General features: G+C 44.0%; 1 protein-coding gene across 4 annotated transcripts in view; it reads right to left on the bottom strand.

Annotated features, from left to right (window-relative positions):
* The window catches only part of ACO1 (aconitase 1), a 45,009-nt gene that overhangs the window by 4,618 nt on the left and 22,948 nt on the right, over nt 1–17,443 (bottom strand). For all 4 annotated transcript variants that reach the window (XM_075136937.1, XM_075136940.1, XM_075136938.1 and 1 more), the window contains exons 9-17: nt 17,042–17,142; nt 15,371–15,487; nt 13,956–14,115; nt 4,092–4,227; nt 3,498–3,582; nt 3,064–3,220; nt 2,375–2,499; nt 1,539–1,643; nt 710–852 (exon numbers count right to left, since the gene is read on the bottom strand). In XM_075136937.1, the coding sequence (XP_074993038.1) occupies nt 710–852; nt 1,539–1,643; nt 2,375–2,499; nt 3,064–3,220; nt 3,498–3,582; nt 4,092–4,227; nt 13,956–14,115; nt 15,371–15,487; nt 17,042–17,142 (1,129 nt within the window). The remainder of the gene's footprint in view (nt 1–709; nt 853–1,538; nt 1,644–2,374; nt 2,500–3,063; nt 3,221–3,497; nt 3,583–4,091; nt 4,228–13,955; nt 14,116–15,370; nt 15,488–17,041; nt 17,143–17,443) is intronic.

Below are 17,443 nucleotides of genomic sequence, written 5' to 3'. Positions count from 1 at the left end.
TAGTGAAAATTTTTTGGTTTCTAATGTCAGTGCTGTTCCTCAAAACACCACTGAAGTTTTAAGAAGTGCTAAACCAGAGAATAAAAGTATTCTATTATTTGTGAAGACTAAATAGAGCAACTCAGCAAGTCCTAGTCTTGCCTTAAGTTGAACCCAGAGTACTAAACTGATAGGCTGGCCATAGAAAGAGACAACATTTTACAGCAATTTGGACTCCAACCACAATAGCTTTGCCAGTTTTCGCAGCTGTGCTGAAACCTAAACTCCTGGATGTTCTGTAGCTCCTGATAGCCTAGATCTGTGAAATAGTTGCACATGCTAGAAGAAGTGAGAATTTCTGGCATTAAGGACCAGCATCATTTTGCTTTGATAGGGAGACAAATCCTGATTCCCTTATTTATGAATAGACTTACTGCAAAAACTAGCCTGAAAGTTATCTTTGTTCCCTCTCTCCATACAAGGAGAGGTCTTCAGCTCTCCAGTGTAATAGACGTGCACACTCTATGCAAGTTCTTACACTTGGGGAAAACTCCTGAAACAGCAGAGAAAGAAATGCTTTTCTTTCTTCTTTTATACATTCTCCAGGCATCTGTCAAGCTATGCAAGCATATGTGAACAGACAGCAGATATGTGTGCCTGTATGATGATATAGTAGTTGTGGCTTGTTTCCTCTTCTCAATTTGTAACAAGAACAAGAAGTAGTGCTTACCCTCTGCTGGTCAAATAACGGGCTGCAGGACTATTTCTTGCTATATTCCCAGCTGGAGATATGTGGTCAGTTGTCACAGAATCCCCAAAACTCAACAGAACATAGGCGTCTTCTATTGTTTTCGGGGTCTGAAGAGCCAAAGTCTAAACAGTCATCAATACAAACAAAATAATTAAAATATGATACAAAATTCCTTTACCTTTCTCAAAAGTGCAAATTGTAAAATAAAGTCTCCCTTTTTATACAAGTTGGACTAAAGAAAAAAAAACAACCCTATTAAAACTGTTTATGTTCTTGAAGAAAATATGATGTCCTGGCTGTTTGTCAGCAAGTTCACGCACGAAGAAAATAGACGAGGCAAAAAAGTTAGCTGAGCCTTCCTGTAGTACATGAATGAACGCAGATGAAAATCCAGGATTCCTAGACATCTGCATGCATTGGAATCTGCATTTTCTTTTAAATGGTACTGAAATAACAATCTGAACACTGAACTATTTGGTACAAAATGCAGGCAGGCAGAATTTTGCCTAGGTGGGTTTCGTTTCCTGTCCTTTTCCCTCACTTGCTTTGTGACTATTTAAAAGTATTTCAGCTTAAAAGGAAAAGGAGACTTTTCAAAAGCCCTGAAGAGACAGGGAATCCTTACAATTTTCAGATTGACTCATGCCTTTGTATTAAAATGAATACAATAGTGTAATTCTAACATTTGAGTCCTCAATAGGCTATGATGGATGCTCCCAAGCCCCTTGAAGTGGCTTTGCTTCACCTTTAACATTAGTCAAGATCTCTACACACTTTGGCTTGATTCAAGGGGAAAGTATGCACGTACCAGACCATCAAAGAAAGGTGGAGACTTGATGTAAGTTGACTTGGGATTCCAAGTATATAGTTTATCTGAAGGAGCATTTAAGGCATTCCAAGATTCATTTACTGTCTGAAAAACACACAAAAACATCCCATTGATTTCTAAGTTTTCAGAAGCAATGGAATTACTTCAGAATCCAGGTAAAATTACAAATTTAACTTCAGCAAAAGCCTTGTGTATTTCTTAAAGCACTTTGGGAAATTCTTATGACAATATACATTATGTTTGGGGTTTTTTTTCAATGATTCTATCTATTAAAAGAGTTAGGAAAACCCTCACTTCATTACAAAAGAAGAGCTGCTCATCCAGTTTTCTGACAATAACCTGTATTGTATAGACAGATAACACTTTATAATTCTCAAGTGTTTTTATCAGTAATCTTAAGAAGCTTTCCTAGCATGTACCTGAGAAAGGCTTGCAGAAAGATGTTACCAAGTACAAGTTTTTTTCTGATGTGAATGCTATTAAGTAATGCAAATTAATTTTATGTCAGATGAAAAAAACCAAACATCTGTGAAGCTGGAATATCTTACTTTCTAATATCAGCCTGGGATGACTGTTTAAAACACATCATCGATATGTTACAAATATAAAAGAATCATTAAGGACCAATTTTCAGGACACGACTATCTGTAAGAACCAATTAATTAATTAGAAGCCATTAAAAAAAAAATCTCATTTGAATACTTGTCAGAACAGGCGCAAAAGCAATAGAAGGAAAAGGTTTGTTTCATTATCAAAATCAGCTTATTTAACATCTTCAGAATAGCATCAAACTACTGCCCAAGGGATTAATTCACCTCTATTTTTTGGTAGACCTCCTTGAACATCCCAGGAATAACAAACTGACGCTCAACAGCCTGAATCTCATTTCTTGTTGGCCAGATATCTTTCAGGAAAACCTTCTTCCCCGAAGCATTTATTCCTGTAGAAAATGGTATTCTTATGTTTGTTGCATAAATTTTCCATTGAGAAAGAAAGAAAAAGTTTATTGTGGTGTCCTTTAGCTATGTGTTCCTTCAAACCTTGTCAACACTCATGAGACACATTTTATTTCACCTACAAGAGTCTGACAGAAGAGGGCCTCATAGACTTGATGATGCCTGTACATATGCCTTCTTTTGTGATTTCCAATGGCCTTCCAGAATAATTGATAGAATAATTTAGGTTGGAAAGGATCTTTGAGGGTTGTCTAGCTGAACTTCCTGTTCAAAGAAAGTCTACTAGGTCAGATTGCTCATGAAAGACTGCCACCCAGATATAACCAAAAAGATGTCCCTATGGAATTAGAATATGGGTGAGGCTTGGCTTTCCCCTTTCTCCACCATACAGACTCCTTGTTGCTCTGTTTCTTAACAATTGCATGCTTTGTATCCCAGAGGTACTCAATCATTTGAAGCACCTCCCTAGCACAGATGTTTATGAAGGGCTTAATTCCAACCATTTTAGTTTATAAGCTGTGAAAAGAAGCATCCTGCCACTGTCTTACCCAAAGGCTCTTTCTCAAAGTCGATCCGGACAGTCCCTGCAATTGCATAGGCTATTACCAGTGGCGGGGAGGCTAGGTAGTTAGCACGGGTGTTGGGATGGACACGCCCTTCGAAATTCCTATTGCCAGACAACACACCCACCGCTACGAGGTCTCCCTGCAAGAGAATTTGAGACAAAGGTAGCTGAGGTGCTTGCAGACTCCACACACCCAGCAGGTCTGCAGAATTGCACCGTGGCACAACATCAATGACTGGACACTCACAGAACTGTCTCCTTCCAAACAATCCCATAGCACTTCCACAGGAAAGAGAATATAGACTGAATTTACTTCACACACAGCTGGAAGGGTCATGGCACAGTATATCACAGCTTAGAACAGCACACAACAGACAACAGCTTATCTAAATAAGCTGCACAGGAAAAGCTGCATACCTGTGTAATGGCCTCAACAACAGACTCTGGTAGGGGTCCACTATTGCCAATACATGTCATACAGCCATAACCCACCACATCAAACCTAGACAGCACAAAAATGATCAGTGAACAAAAAGCTATTTTGGAGCAAAACGTTTAACCCCTTAGTGGTTGGCTAGGGTTATTTTCAGAAGATGTACTGTTTTAGTAAATGAATTGCTGCTGAAAACAGCATTTTTGAGAATGCTCAATTTTTATCATTGCAGTGACTGTCCATGCACACAGAATGAAGATCTGGGAAATGTGTTATCTAGCAAGACGAACAACAACATAGTGTCATTTATGCTATTTTAAAACCATTACTCTTGAAAAATAACCCATTTTCCTGCTTAAGAACACAAGTCTTCAAGAAGCTACGGCAGGCAATGGGACTTCTCCCTCATTGGCACAAAATGAGCCAGCACAATAGCAATGCAGGATCATGATGGATCATGCTGTAGGGTACCTTCCATACCTTAAGCTGTACAGAGAAATAGTTATTCTATTGCATCACTTGTTGTCAATCCTTTTAGTTAGGCAGCCATAGGACAGCAGTAAGAAAAGCACTCTTACCCTAGTTGGGAAAGGTAACTCATAACTCCACTCTCCCTCAGGTAGTAAGTGACAACCCCGCTTCCTGGGGACAGGCTAGTTTTAATGTACGGCTTCACTGTCAAACCAGCTTCAACAGCTTTCTTGGCAAGCAATCCTGAAAAATGCAAAGGATAGTTGCAGTTTTTCCTGTAAGTGGGACAGTTTGGTGGATCAACAGGTTAACAGAAGTACCATTAAATAACTGGAAAAGAGAAGAGGCTCCATTTCCAGCAATGAAATGATACAGTGAACCAACAGCACTAATCCCAGAATAACCAGCTAGAGCTCAAGTGCTCTGTTGAACTGTAGGTCCAGTTCTGCAATTTCTGCTCCACTGGAAAGTTGCTGGAAGTTCCATTCAACAAGATGCACTCACATTGGGGCAGCATGTAGACATTCAAAACTCAGATGGTTAAACAAACACTATCCGCAAGACAAGTGTCTCACAAAAAATGCAGAAGAATTGTTAACCTCCCACTTATGATGGACTAGTGAGCAAGAGCTGAAATAACTGCGAACATATGACTTGCTGCCCCCAGAAGCAGATGGCTATGAGAGCACCAACTCTGGCCTTTGTCACAAACAAGCTATCTCGCCATCTACAGGATGTTGCAGGAGTGCTGTTTTACCACTCCTGGATTTGTAACACGCATAAAGATGTTTTAGTGGCGCGTATGTTTTAACAAAAACATATTTACCCTATTTATTCTTCCTTTTAAATGAATTGTCCGTACATAGATGAATGTTCAGGAAAAAAAGCTCCCTCCAGCCACTTCCCAGGATGGACATAAAAGAAGCAAAAGCTATGCAAACTATGCAAAACTTCACATTCCCATGCCTCATTCTCTCTCTCACACGTCCACTTAGATAAGAAAATATACACCAGCTCTGCTTTGATCCAACATGATCTCCAACATGAGGACGTCATCAAATGGGTTTGGTTTTGCCAGCTGTTCAACAGCTCTGTTAGACATGACCTGGAGACCTCTACTTCTAAGTGTTGTGTGAGAAAGCCTAGACTGATAGATTTGGAGTCCTAAAGGTAGATACACGAATTTAAAAAAGCAGTCTTATTCCCAAAATTGCTGAGGTTCCTTAGCTTCCACAGAGGAAGCTGTGGAAACTGAAGCTCTTGGGTACTTTTGAAAAGGTGACCATGAACAAATCATCATTCTAGGACTCGAAAGCCTGACAGCTGGTTTGAAAGTGTTGGCTTCTGTTTTGCTGCCAATACCAGTTCTGAAAAGAAGTCAAACTCTAAAAACTGGCAAGGAAATGCCAGAACTTAAGTTGCTTTGAGCAACCTTAATCCAACACCATTTTTAAGTCAGTTTAGGCTGTCAAGGCTACAACAGCATACACTCACTATCCCCACAGACACACAGTCCCTTGTGCACATCATTTGGTACACAGGATACACAATGGTAGTCTGAAACAATTATTCATATTTCAGATTTCTTTTAGCTTGGTTACTTAGTGTGGAAGCACTGTATGTTTTATTTACATTCATTTCAAACCCTACTCTGAAAGGCAAATTATCATGTTTCTTGTGGGTATCTCAGAGGTTCTCAACACTGTAGTGTACAAACAGTTACGGGAGACTGAGGGAATTACTTTTTCCCTCCTTGTCAAGGTCAAAGCGCCGCTGTACGGAAAGGCGTCAAAGGTAAGGGTACCCACTAGACCTGAGTGCATACGTTGAGATCTTTAGGACTACATTCTTCAGGCTGCTGTGCATTAAGTAATAGTGAACACATTCAAAGTACCAACTTTACTTGTACCTGCAGAACATTCCACACTTTAAACCCACAGAGCTATTAAACCAAGCAGGCTGAAAGATCAGCATCCTCACTGCCACAGAAAGAGTTGGGGGGGGAGCTGCTGGTACTGGAGAGTACCCAAGGAAAGATGTTAGCCCAAGAACAGGTGACAAGTATCACATCGACAAACTAAGCACAAGGTGATTGTTGTGAGAGGCTGTCCACAAGCCAAGATCTTCCCAGTACCACACAGGAACACAGGAGACAAATTACGTGACTTCAACCAGTAAGTAACCCTCTCTGGAAAAGGGCCTTTGCATTGCCTATTGCACATCCCTTCCAACCTTTGTAGAAAATAAGCCTGCATCCTACAAACAGTCTGACAGACTAGGAAGCCCTAATGCAGTAGTGATCTTACAGTGACAGATAACTTCTATGTATATGTTTGTGGAAGAGAGAAAGAAACATGTGAGCATGTAGCCAAGCACCTGGGAAAGAGGCCTGAACTGGGCTAGTATAGACTGAATGCTTTGAGCTGACTCTCTTCATTCATACTTTGTTGCCAGATGCATTTGGAATAAGAAATTTTCTGGCCAGACTAGCCAGGTTAAAAATGAACAATCTCCTGGCCTGAAATTTAACACAACCAACTCAGACTAACTGTTCTGTAGTATTTGAATGGTGTGCCCTGGTTTTGGCTGGGATAGGGTTAAATTTCTTCCTAGTGCTGTGTTTTGGATTTAGTATGAGGAGAATGTTGATAACACACTGATGTTTTCAGTTGTTGCTAAGTGCCCTCCTAGTCCAAGGACAGCTCCCGTGCCTACTGACTGAGCTGGGTACACAAGATGGGAGGGAACATAATCAGGACAGCCAGCCCAGCTGGCCAATGGGGTATTCCATACCATGTGACGTCATGCTCAGTATATGAAGGGTAGGCGTGATCCAGGAAGTACCGATCACTACTTGGTTATCGGTCAGCGCGGGTGGTGAGCAATTGCATTGTGCATCACTCATTTTGTATATTTTATCATTATCATTATTATTTTCCCTTTTTTTCCCCTGTTCTATTAAACTGTCTTTATCTCAACCCACGAGTTTTTCTCACTCTTACCCTTCCGATTCTCTCCCCTCCTGCTGGGGGTGGGGGGAGTGAGTGAGCGGCTGTGTGGTATTTGGCTGCCTGCCAGGTTAAACCACGACAGTCCCTTTTGGCGCCCAACGTGGGGCTCGAAGGGTTGAGATAACGACACATCTGACCCGAACGGGTTAAAACAAATTTGTTATAAGCATTCATTATATAAGTTTAGTACTCGATGTTCACAATGTTGATTTATTTGCTCTCAGAGTTTTTGGATCTGTTCTTGCAGTTTTGGTATGTAGCACCTTACTGGCTGTCTATACTGCTGATCATCAGTTTGTATGTCGGGTTGGTCATCTCTGGGAAATGGATTAAGGTCATTGCTTTGCTATACTGTGTGACCTGGCTTTATGTTATGATAAAATTATTAGTCACGAGCCTGTACTCAGCACTGCCATCATTCCTGTTCTTCGGGAGCTATCTTTTGGAAACTATTAATAATTACACTTCTTACGTCTTCATCTCAGAGGATGAATTTAGTGGGGAGACAGGATGGGACACTTTCTCCCACTTGTTCACCTTCCCTTCCATATCTTCAGAAACTCCTTTTTCTTCTATCCTCTTCATGAAGACGTCCACAATATTCCCTGAGAATTTTGAATATCCTTGGGATGTTCAAACAAGCATGATCATATTGCTATGTCTCCTGAATGTGGTTCAGGCCTTGTTTAGAGTTAAACAACTATTCAGGAATACTGTCCAGAGATCAACCCCGGCAACAGACATGGTGACTACTCAAACTCCCACGACAGGCACTGTAGCTACTTCAACCCGCACGACAACCACTGTGGCTACTCAAACCCCTGCGACAGGCACCGTGGCTACTTCAACCCCCACAACAACCACTATGGCTACTCAGACCCCAGCAACAGTCATTACAGTTACTACAACCCCCGCAACAGGCACTGCAGCTACTCAGACCCCGCCAACAGTCACTGCAGTTACTCCAACCAGTGCGACAAGCACTGCAGCCACTCAAACCCCGGCAACAGTCACTACAAATACTCCAACCCCCGCGACAGGCACTGCAGCTACCCAAACCCTTGCGACGGGTACTACAGCTGAACCAGAGGACCAACCGTCGCTGGTATCCGTCGCCCCTGTACAGAAGAAGAAATCTTTGAAGCGGAAGTCAGGTCGTGTAGAAAAGGATGATGGAAAACCAGGGCCATCACGAGGAGGGGAGGAGGAAGAGGAAGAACTCATAAACGAGACGGAAACCACCCGATCCTTATCCCTGAATGAGTTGCGAGATATGCGGAAAGATTTCGGCCGTTGTCCAGGCGAGCATATTGTTACCTGGCTGCTCCGATGCTGGGATAATGGGGCCAATAGCCTGGAATTAGAGGGGAAGGAAGCCAAACAGCTGGGATCCCTTGCTAGGGAAGCGGGTATTGACAAAGCAATCGGAAAAGGGACACAGGTCCTCAGCCTCTGGAGGCGACTGCTGTCAGGCGTAAAGGAAAGGTATCCCTTCAAGGAAGATGTTATATATCGCCTAGGCAAACGGACCACTATGGAGAGAGGTATCCAGTACCTGAGAGAACTAGGCGTGCTGGAGGTGGTTTATAGTGACCTGGACGACGTCCGAACACCCAAAGATCCAGATGACGTCCAGTGCACCCGACCCATGTGGCGCAACTTGGTACGGAGCGCACCAGCATCGTATGCCAGTTTGTTGGCAGTACTGTGCTGGAAAGAGGAAGAAGCACCAACGGTGGATGAGGTGGTTAGCAGACTTCGGGATTTTGAAGAAACTATCTCCTCCTCCCTTGTCTCGGCTGTGGAGAAACTGACCCGGGAGGTCCAGCAACTCAAAGAGGATATGTCCTATTCTCCACCTGTACGGACCAGTATCTCAGCCATTAGGAGTCAGCGTTTTTCTCCTCAAGAGAGAGGATATCGAAAGTACACACCACGGGGCACCCTGTGGTTTTACCTGCGTGACCACGGAGAGGACATGAGGCAGTGGGATGGAAAACCTACCTTCGTCCTAGAGGCACATGTACATGAGTTGCAAGGAAAAACAATCACACAAGGGGGTTCTCCCAGGAAAAATGCTGCTCCAGTTGTCAGGAAAAACCTGTCTCACGACGGTCCAGTTTCCAGTGAACAGTTCCCCAGACAGAGTAGAAGGGCTGATCTTTGGATTGTAATTGCAATGAAGAAATTCTTGACTCACGTTTGCAAGAAGTGAGAGATGGATACTATGACCAGAACTAGAGGGGCCCTGCCTCCAGCCAGGTGGAGGAAAGGGACAACCGGGTTTACTGGACTGTGTGGATTCGATGGCCTGGCACATCAGAGCCACAGGAGTATAAGGCTCTAGTAGACACCGGTGCACAGTGCACCCTGATGCCATCAAACTATAAAGGGGCAGAACCCATTTGTATTTCTGGAGTGACAGGGGGATCCCAAGAGTTAACTGTATTGGAGGCCTAAGTGAGCCTAACCGGGAATGAGTGGCAGAAGCACCCCATTGTGACTGGCCCAGAGGCTCCGTGCATCCTTGGCATAGACTACCTCAGGAGAGGGTATTTCAAGGACTCAAAAGGGTACCGGTGGGCTTTTGGTATAGCTGCCCTGGAGACGGAGGAAATTAAACAGCTGTCCACCTTGCCTGGTCTCTCGGAGGACCCTTCTGTTGTGGGGTTGCTGGGGGTTGAAGAACAACAAGTACCAATCGCTACCACAACAGTGCACCGGCGGCAATACCGCACCAACCGAGATTCCCTGATCCCTATCCATGAGCTGATTCGTCGACTGGAGAGCCAAGGAGTGATCAGCAAGACTCGCTCACCCTTTAACAGTCCCATATGGCCAGTGCGAAAGTCTAATGGAGAGTGGAGACTAACAGTAGACTACCGTGGCCCGAACGAAGTCACGCCGCCACTGAGTGCTGCCATGCCGGACATGCTAGAACTTCAATACGAACTGGAGTCAAAGGCAGCCAAGTGGTACGCCACCATTGATACCGCTAATGCGTTCTTCTCCATCCCTTTGGCGGCAGAGTGCAGGCCACAGTTTGCTTTCACTTGGAGGGGCGTCCAGTACACCTGGAACCAACTGCCCCAGGGGTGGAAACACAATCCTACCATTTGCCACGGACTGATCCACACCGCACTGGAACAGGGTGAGGCTCCAGAACACCTGCAGTACATTGATGACATCATCGTGTGGGGCAACACAGCAGAAGAAGTTTTTGAGAAAGGGGAGAGAATAGTCCAAATCCTTCTGAAATCTGGTTTTGCCATAAAACAAAGTAAGGTCAAGGGACCTGCACAGGAGATCCAGTTTTTAGGAATAAAATGGCAAGATGGACGTCGTCAGATCCCAATGGATGTGATCAATAAAATAACAGTCATGTCTCCACCGACTGGCAAAAAGGAAACACAAGCTTTCTTAGGCGTTGTGGGTTTTTGGAGAATGCATATTCCAAATTACAGTCAGATCGTAAGCCCTCTCTATCACGTGACCAGGAAGAAGAACGACTTCAAACGGGGCCCTGAGCAACGACAACCTTTGAACAAATTAAACAGGAGATAGTTCAGGCAGTAGCCCTTGGGCCAGTCTGGGCAGGACAAGATGTGAAGAATGTGCTCTACACCGCAGCCGGGGAGAATGGCCCTACCTGGAGCCTCTGGCAGAAAGCACCAGGGGAGACTCGAGGTCGACCCTTAGGGTTCTGGAGTCGGGGATACAGAGGATCCGAGGCCCGCTACACTCCAACTGAGAAGGAGATATTGGCAGCATATGAAGGGATTCGAGCTGCTTCGGAAGTGGTTGGTACTGAAGCACAGCTCCTCCTGGCCCCCGACTGCCGGTGCTGGGCTGGATGTTCAAAGGGAGCGTCCCCTCTACACATCATGCAACCGATGCTACGTGGAGTAAGTGGGTCACACTGATCACACAACGGGCCCGAATAGGAAACCCCAGTCGCCCAGGAATCTTGGAGGTGATCACGAACTGGCCAGAAGGCAAAGATTTTGGCATATCCCCAGAGTAGGAGGTGACACGTGCTGAAGAAGCCCCACTGTATAATAAACTACCAGAAAACGAGAAGCAATATGCCCTGTTCACAGATGGGTCCTGTCACCTTGTGGGAAAGCATCGGAGGTGGAAAGCTGCGGTATGGAGTCCTATACGCCAAGCTGCAGAAACTGCTGAAGGAGAAGGTGAATCGAGCCAGTTTGCAGAGGTGAAAGCCATCCAGCTGGCCTTGGACATTGCTGAACGAGAAAAATGGCCAGTACTTTATCTCTATACTGACTCATGGATGGTGGCAAATGCCCTGTGGGGTGGTTGCAGCAGTGGAAGCAGAACAACTGGCAGCGCAGAGGTAAACCCATCTGGGCTGCCGCGTTGTGGCAAGATATTGCTGCCCGGGTAGAGAACCTGCCTGTAAAAGTACGTCATGTAGATGCTCACGTGCCCAAGAGTCGGGCCACTGAGGAACACCAAAACAACCAGCAGGTGGACCAGGCTGCTAAGATTGAAGTGGCCCAGGTGGATTTGGACTGGCAACATAACGGTGAATTATTTATAGCTCGGTGGGCCCATGACGCGTCAGGCCATCAAGGAAGAGATGCAACATATAGATGGGCTCGTGATTGAGGGGTGGACTTAACCATGGACGCTATTGCACAGGTTATCCACGAATGTGAAACGTGCGCTGCAATCAAACAAGCCAAGCGAGTAAAGCCTCTTTGGTATGGAGAACGATGGCTGAAATATAAATATGGGGAGGCCTGGCAGATTGATTATATCACGCTCCCACAAACCTGACACGGTAAGCGCTATGTGCTCACCATGGTGGAAGCAACCACAGGATGGCTGGAAACATACCCTGTGCCCCATGCCACTGCCCGGAACACCATCCTGGGCCTTGAAAAGCAAGTCCTGTGGCGACATGGCACCCCAGAAAGAATTGAGTCAGACAACGGGACTCATTTCCGAAACACCCTCATAGACACCTGGGCCAAAGAGCATGGCATTGAGTGGGTCTATCACATCCCCTACCATGCACCAGCCTCTGGGAAAATCGAACGATACAATGGACTGCTAAAGACCACGCTGAGAGCAATGGGTGGTGGAACATTCAAGCATTGGGACACACATTTAGCAAAGGCCACCTGGTTAGTCAATACCAGGGGATCTGCCAATCGAGCTGGCCCTGCCCAATCAAGACTCTTACGTACTGTAGGTGGAGATAAAGTCCCTGTCGTGCACATAAGAAATATGCTGGGGAAGACGGTCTGGGTTACTCCTGCCTCTGGCAACGGAAAACCCATTCGTGGGATTGCTTTTGCTCAAGGACCTGGGTGCACTTTGTAGGGTGATGCGAAAGGATGGGGAGGTCCGGTGTGCACCTCAAGGGGATTTGATTTTGGGTGAAAATAGCCAATGAACTGAATTTTGATGTCAACTGTTACATGATATTGTATATCATTATTTCTATGATATAGCAGTGGTATAGCAGTGAAAATCACCCAGATTAGTGAAGAATGAACTAACTCCAATGAAACCGAGCGAAGTGCAACGATGATAGAACTGGACGAGCGCAGCAGTACCGAAATGAGAACTGGCTTCAGGATGCAACAGCCCAACACCACACACCATCTCTTCGGCCCTGAAAGACTGTTATGACAGATGGAGCCCAAAGTCATGGACTAAATGAACTCAGTGGACATTTTAGAGGGATAGTCCATAGACCGAGGGAATGATATCTGTGCGGGCATATATATATATGTGTGTATATATAAAGAAAAATAGTGGTGGTTAATTGAAATGTATTAAAAAAAGATGTGAGACCTAAGCACGACGTAAATGGTATGGAATAAGGGGTGGATACTGCCCTGGTTTTGGCTGGGATAGGGTTAAATTTCTTCCTAGTGCTGTGTTTTGGATTTAGTACGAGGAGAATGTTGATAACACACTGATGTTTTCAGTTGTTGCTAAGTGCCCTCCTAGTCCAAGGACAGCTCCCGTGCCTACTGACTGAGCTGGGTACACAAGATGGGAGGGAACATAATCAGGACAGCCAGCCCAGCTGGCCAATGGGGTATTCCATACCATGTGACGTCATGCTCAGTATATGAAGGGTAGGCGTGATCCAGGAAGTACCGATCGCTACTTGGTTATCGGTCAGCGCAGGTGGTGAGCAATTGCATTGTGCATCACTCATTTTGTATATTTTATCATTATCATTATTATTTTCCCTTTTTTTCCCTGTTCTATTAAACTGTCTTTATCTCAACCCACGAGTTTTTCTCACTCTTACCCTTCCGATTCTCTCCCCGTCCCACTGGGGGTGGGGGGAGTGAGTGAGCGGCTGCGTGGTATTTGGCTGCCTGCCAGGTTAAACCACAACAGGTGATAAGCAAGAAAGTAGGGGGTACAAATCCCACCTCCGACCACTTCTTGGATGCAGTTAAGATGTAAATGACAAGGCTCTGAAAGATGGCAATCCCCAAGAACACAATTTTATCCCCCTCATGCCCTCAGATTCTTGCTGTAACAACTTGATACACCTCTAGCTAAGTATGTTTTGTACTCTGCTGTCAATCAGAGCACCTTCAGACTTAAACCCATAGACCGTTCTTCACTGTCCCTCTTCTTGTGGCTCTGACTTTCGATAGCCTCTTCTCAGCTCTATATAACAGCTTCTGTGCATTTAAACAAGTGTTAGAGGTGCTGGTTAATTCACTTCCAGCTTGCCCTGTAGAGAAGACAGTGCAGGAAAAATACATTTTCTTCAACCCCCATTTCTAGCTACCATTTCCAGAATTCCTTCTGCTACCCTTAGGGATTAAGCTCAGTTTTAGCCCTCCAAATGACAGAACCAGCACTGTGCATGTAGAATTACATCAGTGTTGTATCTGTCTTTATTTCACACAGCCAGAGCCATAGAGAAACTACTGCATATTAAGCAAATAAACTTACCTGCTCCCAACATAACTGAAGGGTTACTGGTGTTTGTACAGCTTGTAATGGCAGCAATCACTACTGAACCATGAGAAAGCTCGAAATCACAGCCCTCAAAATTAAATTTGACTATGCTGTTGTGTCGGTCTGGGGTAATTTGGAATCCCTTGAATCCTTGCTGTAAGAGGAGAAAGAAAGAATCAAAATGATGTGGTTAATATAAATATTTTGACTGAAATTAGTATGGGCTGGGAATTTCACGAATGAGAAGCATCTGTCAGTCACTTCCATGCTTGCACTTTATGTCTGGTGGTGAAGGCTGGCATCTCTAGTCAGTCAAAGTGGCGGACAAAAATTATTTTCCTGGGGTCTATCCTACTCTCTGTTTACTGATAAAAGAGGCAGCCTTTCCAGCAAAATGTATTTGTGTTTTCTTCCTGCACGAATATATCCTTCTTCAGATTGCTCAGATGCTCCTAGCTCCCATATGTTCCAGGTTCCTGACCACATATGGTCATTACATAATCTAGTCCTGAGATTTTAGCCGTAACACATAAGATTTTTAAGCTATGAATATCAAACAACTCAAACTTATATTAAGGGCTGACTTGAGAGGCAGAAGTCTGATAGCTGAAAAAAACAAAGAGCAAGAAGGCACAGTTCACACCATGAAAAATTATGCTTAGAGATCTGAAAATGTAAGGTCATTTAATGGAGTTTGGAACATGTAATAAAACAAAAATTACTGGGAATTGCTGTATTTTAAGTTTCTTGATTTACATCACTAGAGTTCTGTACTGCCTTTAACAAGAACGGTTACCATATAAGGTAAGGATTCAAACTGATTTGCCATCTTAAGTGTCTGAGCATATTAATTCAAATTAAAATCTTGCTCTTCTTTCAATGATCATTTTTGACTGGATGATGTAGAGAGAAGACTTTTCTTCTGTCTTTAGCACCAACATCAAAGTATCACGGAGACGCATGCAGTTCTGACCTGCTGAATAGATTCAGTACTGAATGCAAAACCAGATTGTGGAGCTCAGGGCACAACCTCCTTGGAAAGCTGAAGAGCTGGGTAGTTAGCGCAGAGCTCAGTGCAGTAGCTACTCGGTCCACTCTAACAACACCCATCGTGGCTAGTTCAGAAATCCCTAGTGCATGTCAAAACCATGTTAGGCCTAAGACTGATCTAAAAATTAGGAAGAACTACTTCAATAGGACATGAACACCTTCATGTGAGAGAAGCACCACCCCAATTTTAAACTACCCACTCTTGATGTCCTCTTCTAAACTGCATTCAAACATTCTCATTCACTTTTCAATAGGCAAACCAATAACACACAAGTTAACCCCAGAATGTAGTTCCTGAACACCAGACAACTTTTAGAATCATGCATAAGTTTGTATGCCCAAACGTTCCTAGTCCCTACCTTGGCTCCCAGACAAGTCTCAAAGTCCTCCTTCATATCTGACACAGCAACTTTGTCTTGAGGTCTTTTCGGTCCACTGCAGCAAGGAACAACAGTATGGAGATCCAACTCAACAACCTATTCAGTAAGAGGAACAGAAAGAGGCTCAGTACTGCATGACAAGTTGAAGCCAGCTAAGCCACAGGTGTACTTACCTCTGCTGTTCAACCAAGGCTAAGTCTGCACATCTTTAAGGTTGTTTGCAAAAATTATCAAAGACATATGAGAAGGGAAAGATCAGAAAAAAAGGAAGAGTTCTAATTTTAGACCCTGCCAGCTCCCAGGTATGGCTCTCAAAAGTACCCCACTTATTGAAAACCCAATGTACGACTAAAGCATCTAAACAATATAGATGGTTTTGAGAATTATGTCCCTTCACATGCTAGCAGCAGGGTCCTCTTCAGAAAACAATGATGTGATGAAATCCTGGTACTGGCATAAACCAAAGCAGACTATTCATCTTGGCCTTGGGGAAAACGTTCAGTCTATTACAAAACAGAGATCATAATATTTTCCTATTCCTCACCCATGTTTCAACTTTGTTTTTATAGAGTGCTGCATCTTTCCATATTTACTAAGGTTTTTGAATAATCATGCAAATCTGAACATAAATTACAAGATAAATTCTTACTGTAGAGAAAACCAAGAATATTCTTGAGTTCCCTGGACAAAGAGTAAGATCTTGATTTTCTTGCATAGAAAACAGCTTGTGTGTGGTTACCACACAGAGCTTCTAAGGTGTCCTGATTCATACAGTAAAACAAGTTGCTGAACAGAAGAAGGGTAAAACTGGGACAAGGTTTACACGGACAACATCCACACTACCTTCATAGCTGTGTTTGAATCTGGAGTGGACTTCTTAGAACTACATGGACCAAATTGCAGAATCTGCACCAGCTAGAGCTCAGCTAAGAGTCAATCTATACCTATGCCCAAGTTTTCACACCTGGAAAGCCAGGTGACATACTGTCCTGGTTTCGGCTGGGATAGGTTAAATTTCTTCCTAGTGCTGTGTTTTGGATTTAGTATGAGGAGAATGTTGATAACACACTGATGTTTTCCCTCCTAGTCCAAGGACAGCTCCCATGCCTACTACTGAACCAGGTACACAAGATGGGAGGGAACATAATCAGGACAGCCAGCCCAGCTGGCTAATGGGGTATTCCATACCATGGGACGTCATGCTCAGTATATGAATGGTAGGCGTGATCCAGGAAGTACCGATCGCTACTTGGTTATCGGTCAGCGCGGGTGGTGAGCAATTGCATTGTGCATCACTCATTTTTTATATTTTATCATTATTATTATTATTATTATTTACCCTTTTCTGTTCTATTAAACTGTCTTTATCTCAACCCACGAGTTTTTCTCACTCTTACCCTTCCAATCCCCTCCCCATCCCACTGGGGGGGCAGGGGGAGTGAGTGAGCGGCTGCGTGGTATTTGGCTGCCTGCCAGGTTAAACCAGGACACTTATTCCACTGGGCCCTAAGTTAAGAAAGCTGTGTGGACCAAGCCAAAGGATAAGGAGTCCCTTGACTATTTCTTAGTTTCTGTGAAAAACAGACAATTGTCACATCAAAATAGGGCAGGTCATAAAACAAGGAGCCAGAAGACAGAGTAGTTTCTAACCTGTGTGAAGTCCGGATCCTGAGAGGAGTTCTTGAAATCCCTTAGCATTCCCACAGCCTCAAGATACTTTTTTGTACGCATAACTTTCTCTTTATCACGGCCTAAGGTGAAAGCCAGATATAGGGAAAACAAAATGCAAATGAAATTGTCTACTACGTGACAGAAAAAGAAAAAAATGCGTAACAGGCTATTTCACTGTTCACACTGTATGCTGCACTACAAGACCCTTTCAGCGCAAATATTAGTGACTCACTAGAAACAACGCGATTGAGCAGACTTAGTGGCTTTTGCCAAACAAAAACTTAAGTTCCTGCTTCTGTCATCTGGACAAGCTAAGTTCAGGCAGGGCTAAGCAGGCAGTTAGCTGCAAAAGAGTCTAAAACTTGGCTCTTCCTAAACATG

Source organism: Calonectris borealis, chromosome Z, assembly GCF_964195595.1.
Source record: "Calonectris borealis chromosome Z, bCalBor7.hap1.2, whole genome shotgun sequence".
Lineage (NCBI taxonomy): Eukaryota > Metazoa > Chordata > Aves > Procellariiformes > Procellariidae > Calonectris > Calonectris borealis.
This window is presented reverse-complemented; position numbering and strand designations above follow the sequence as displayed.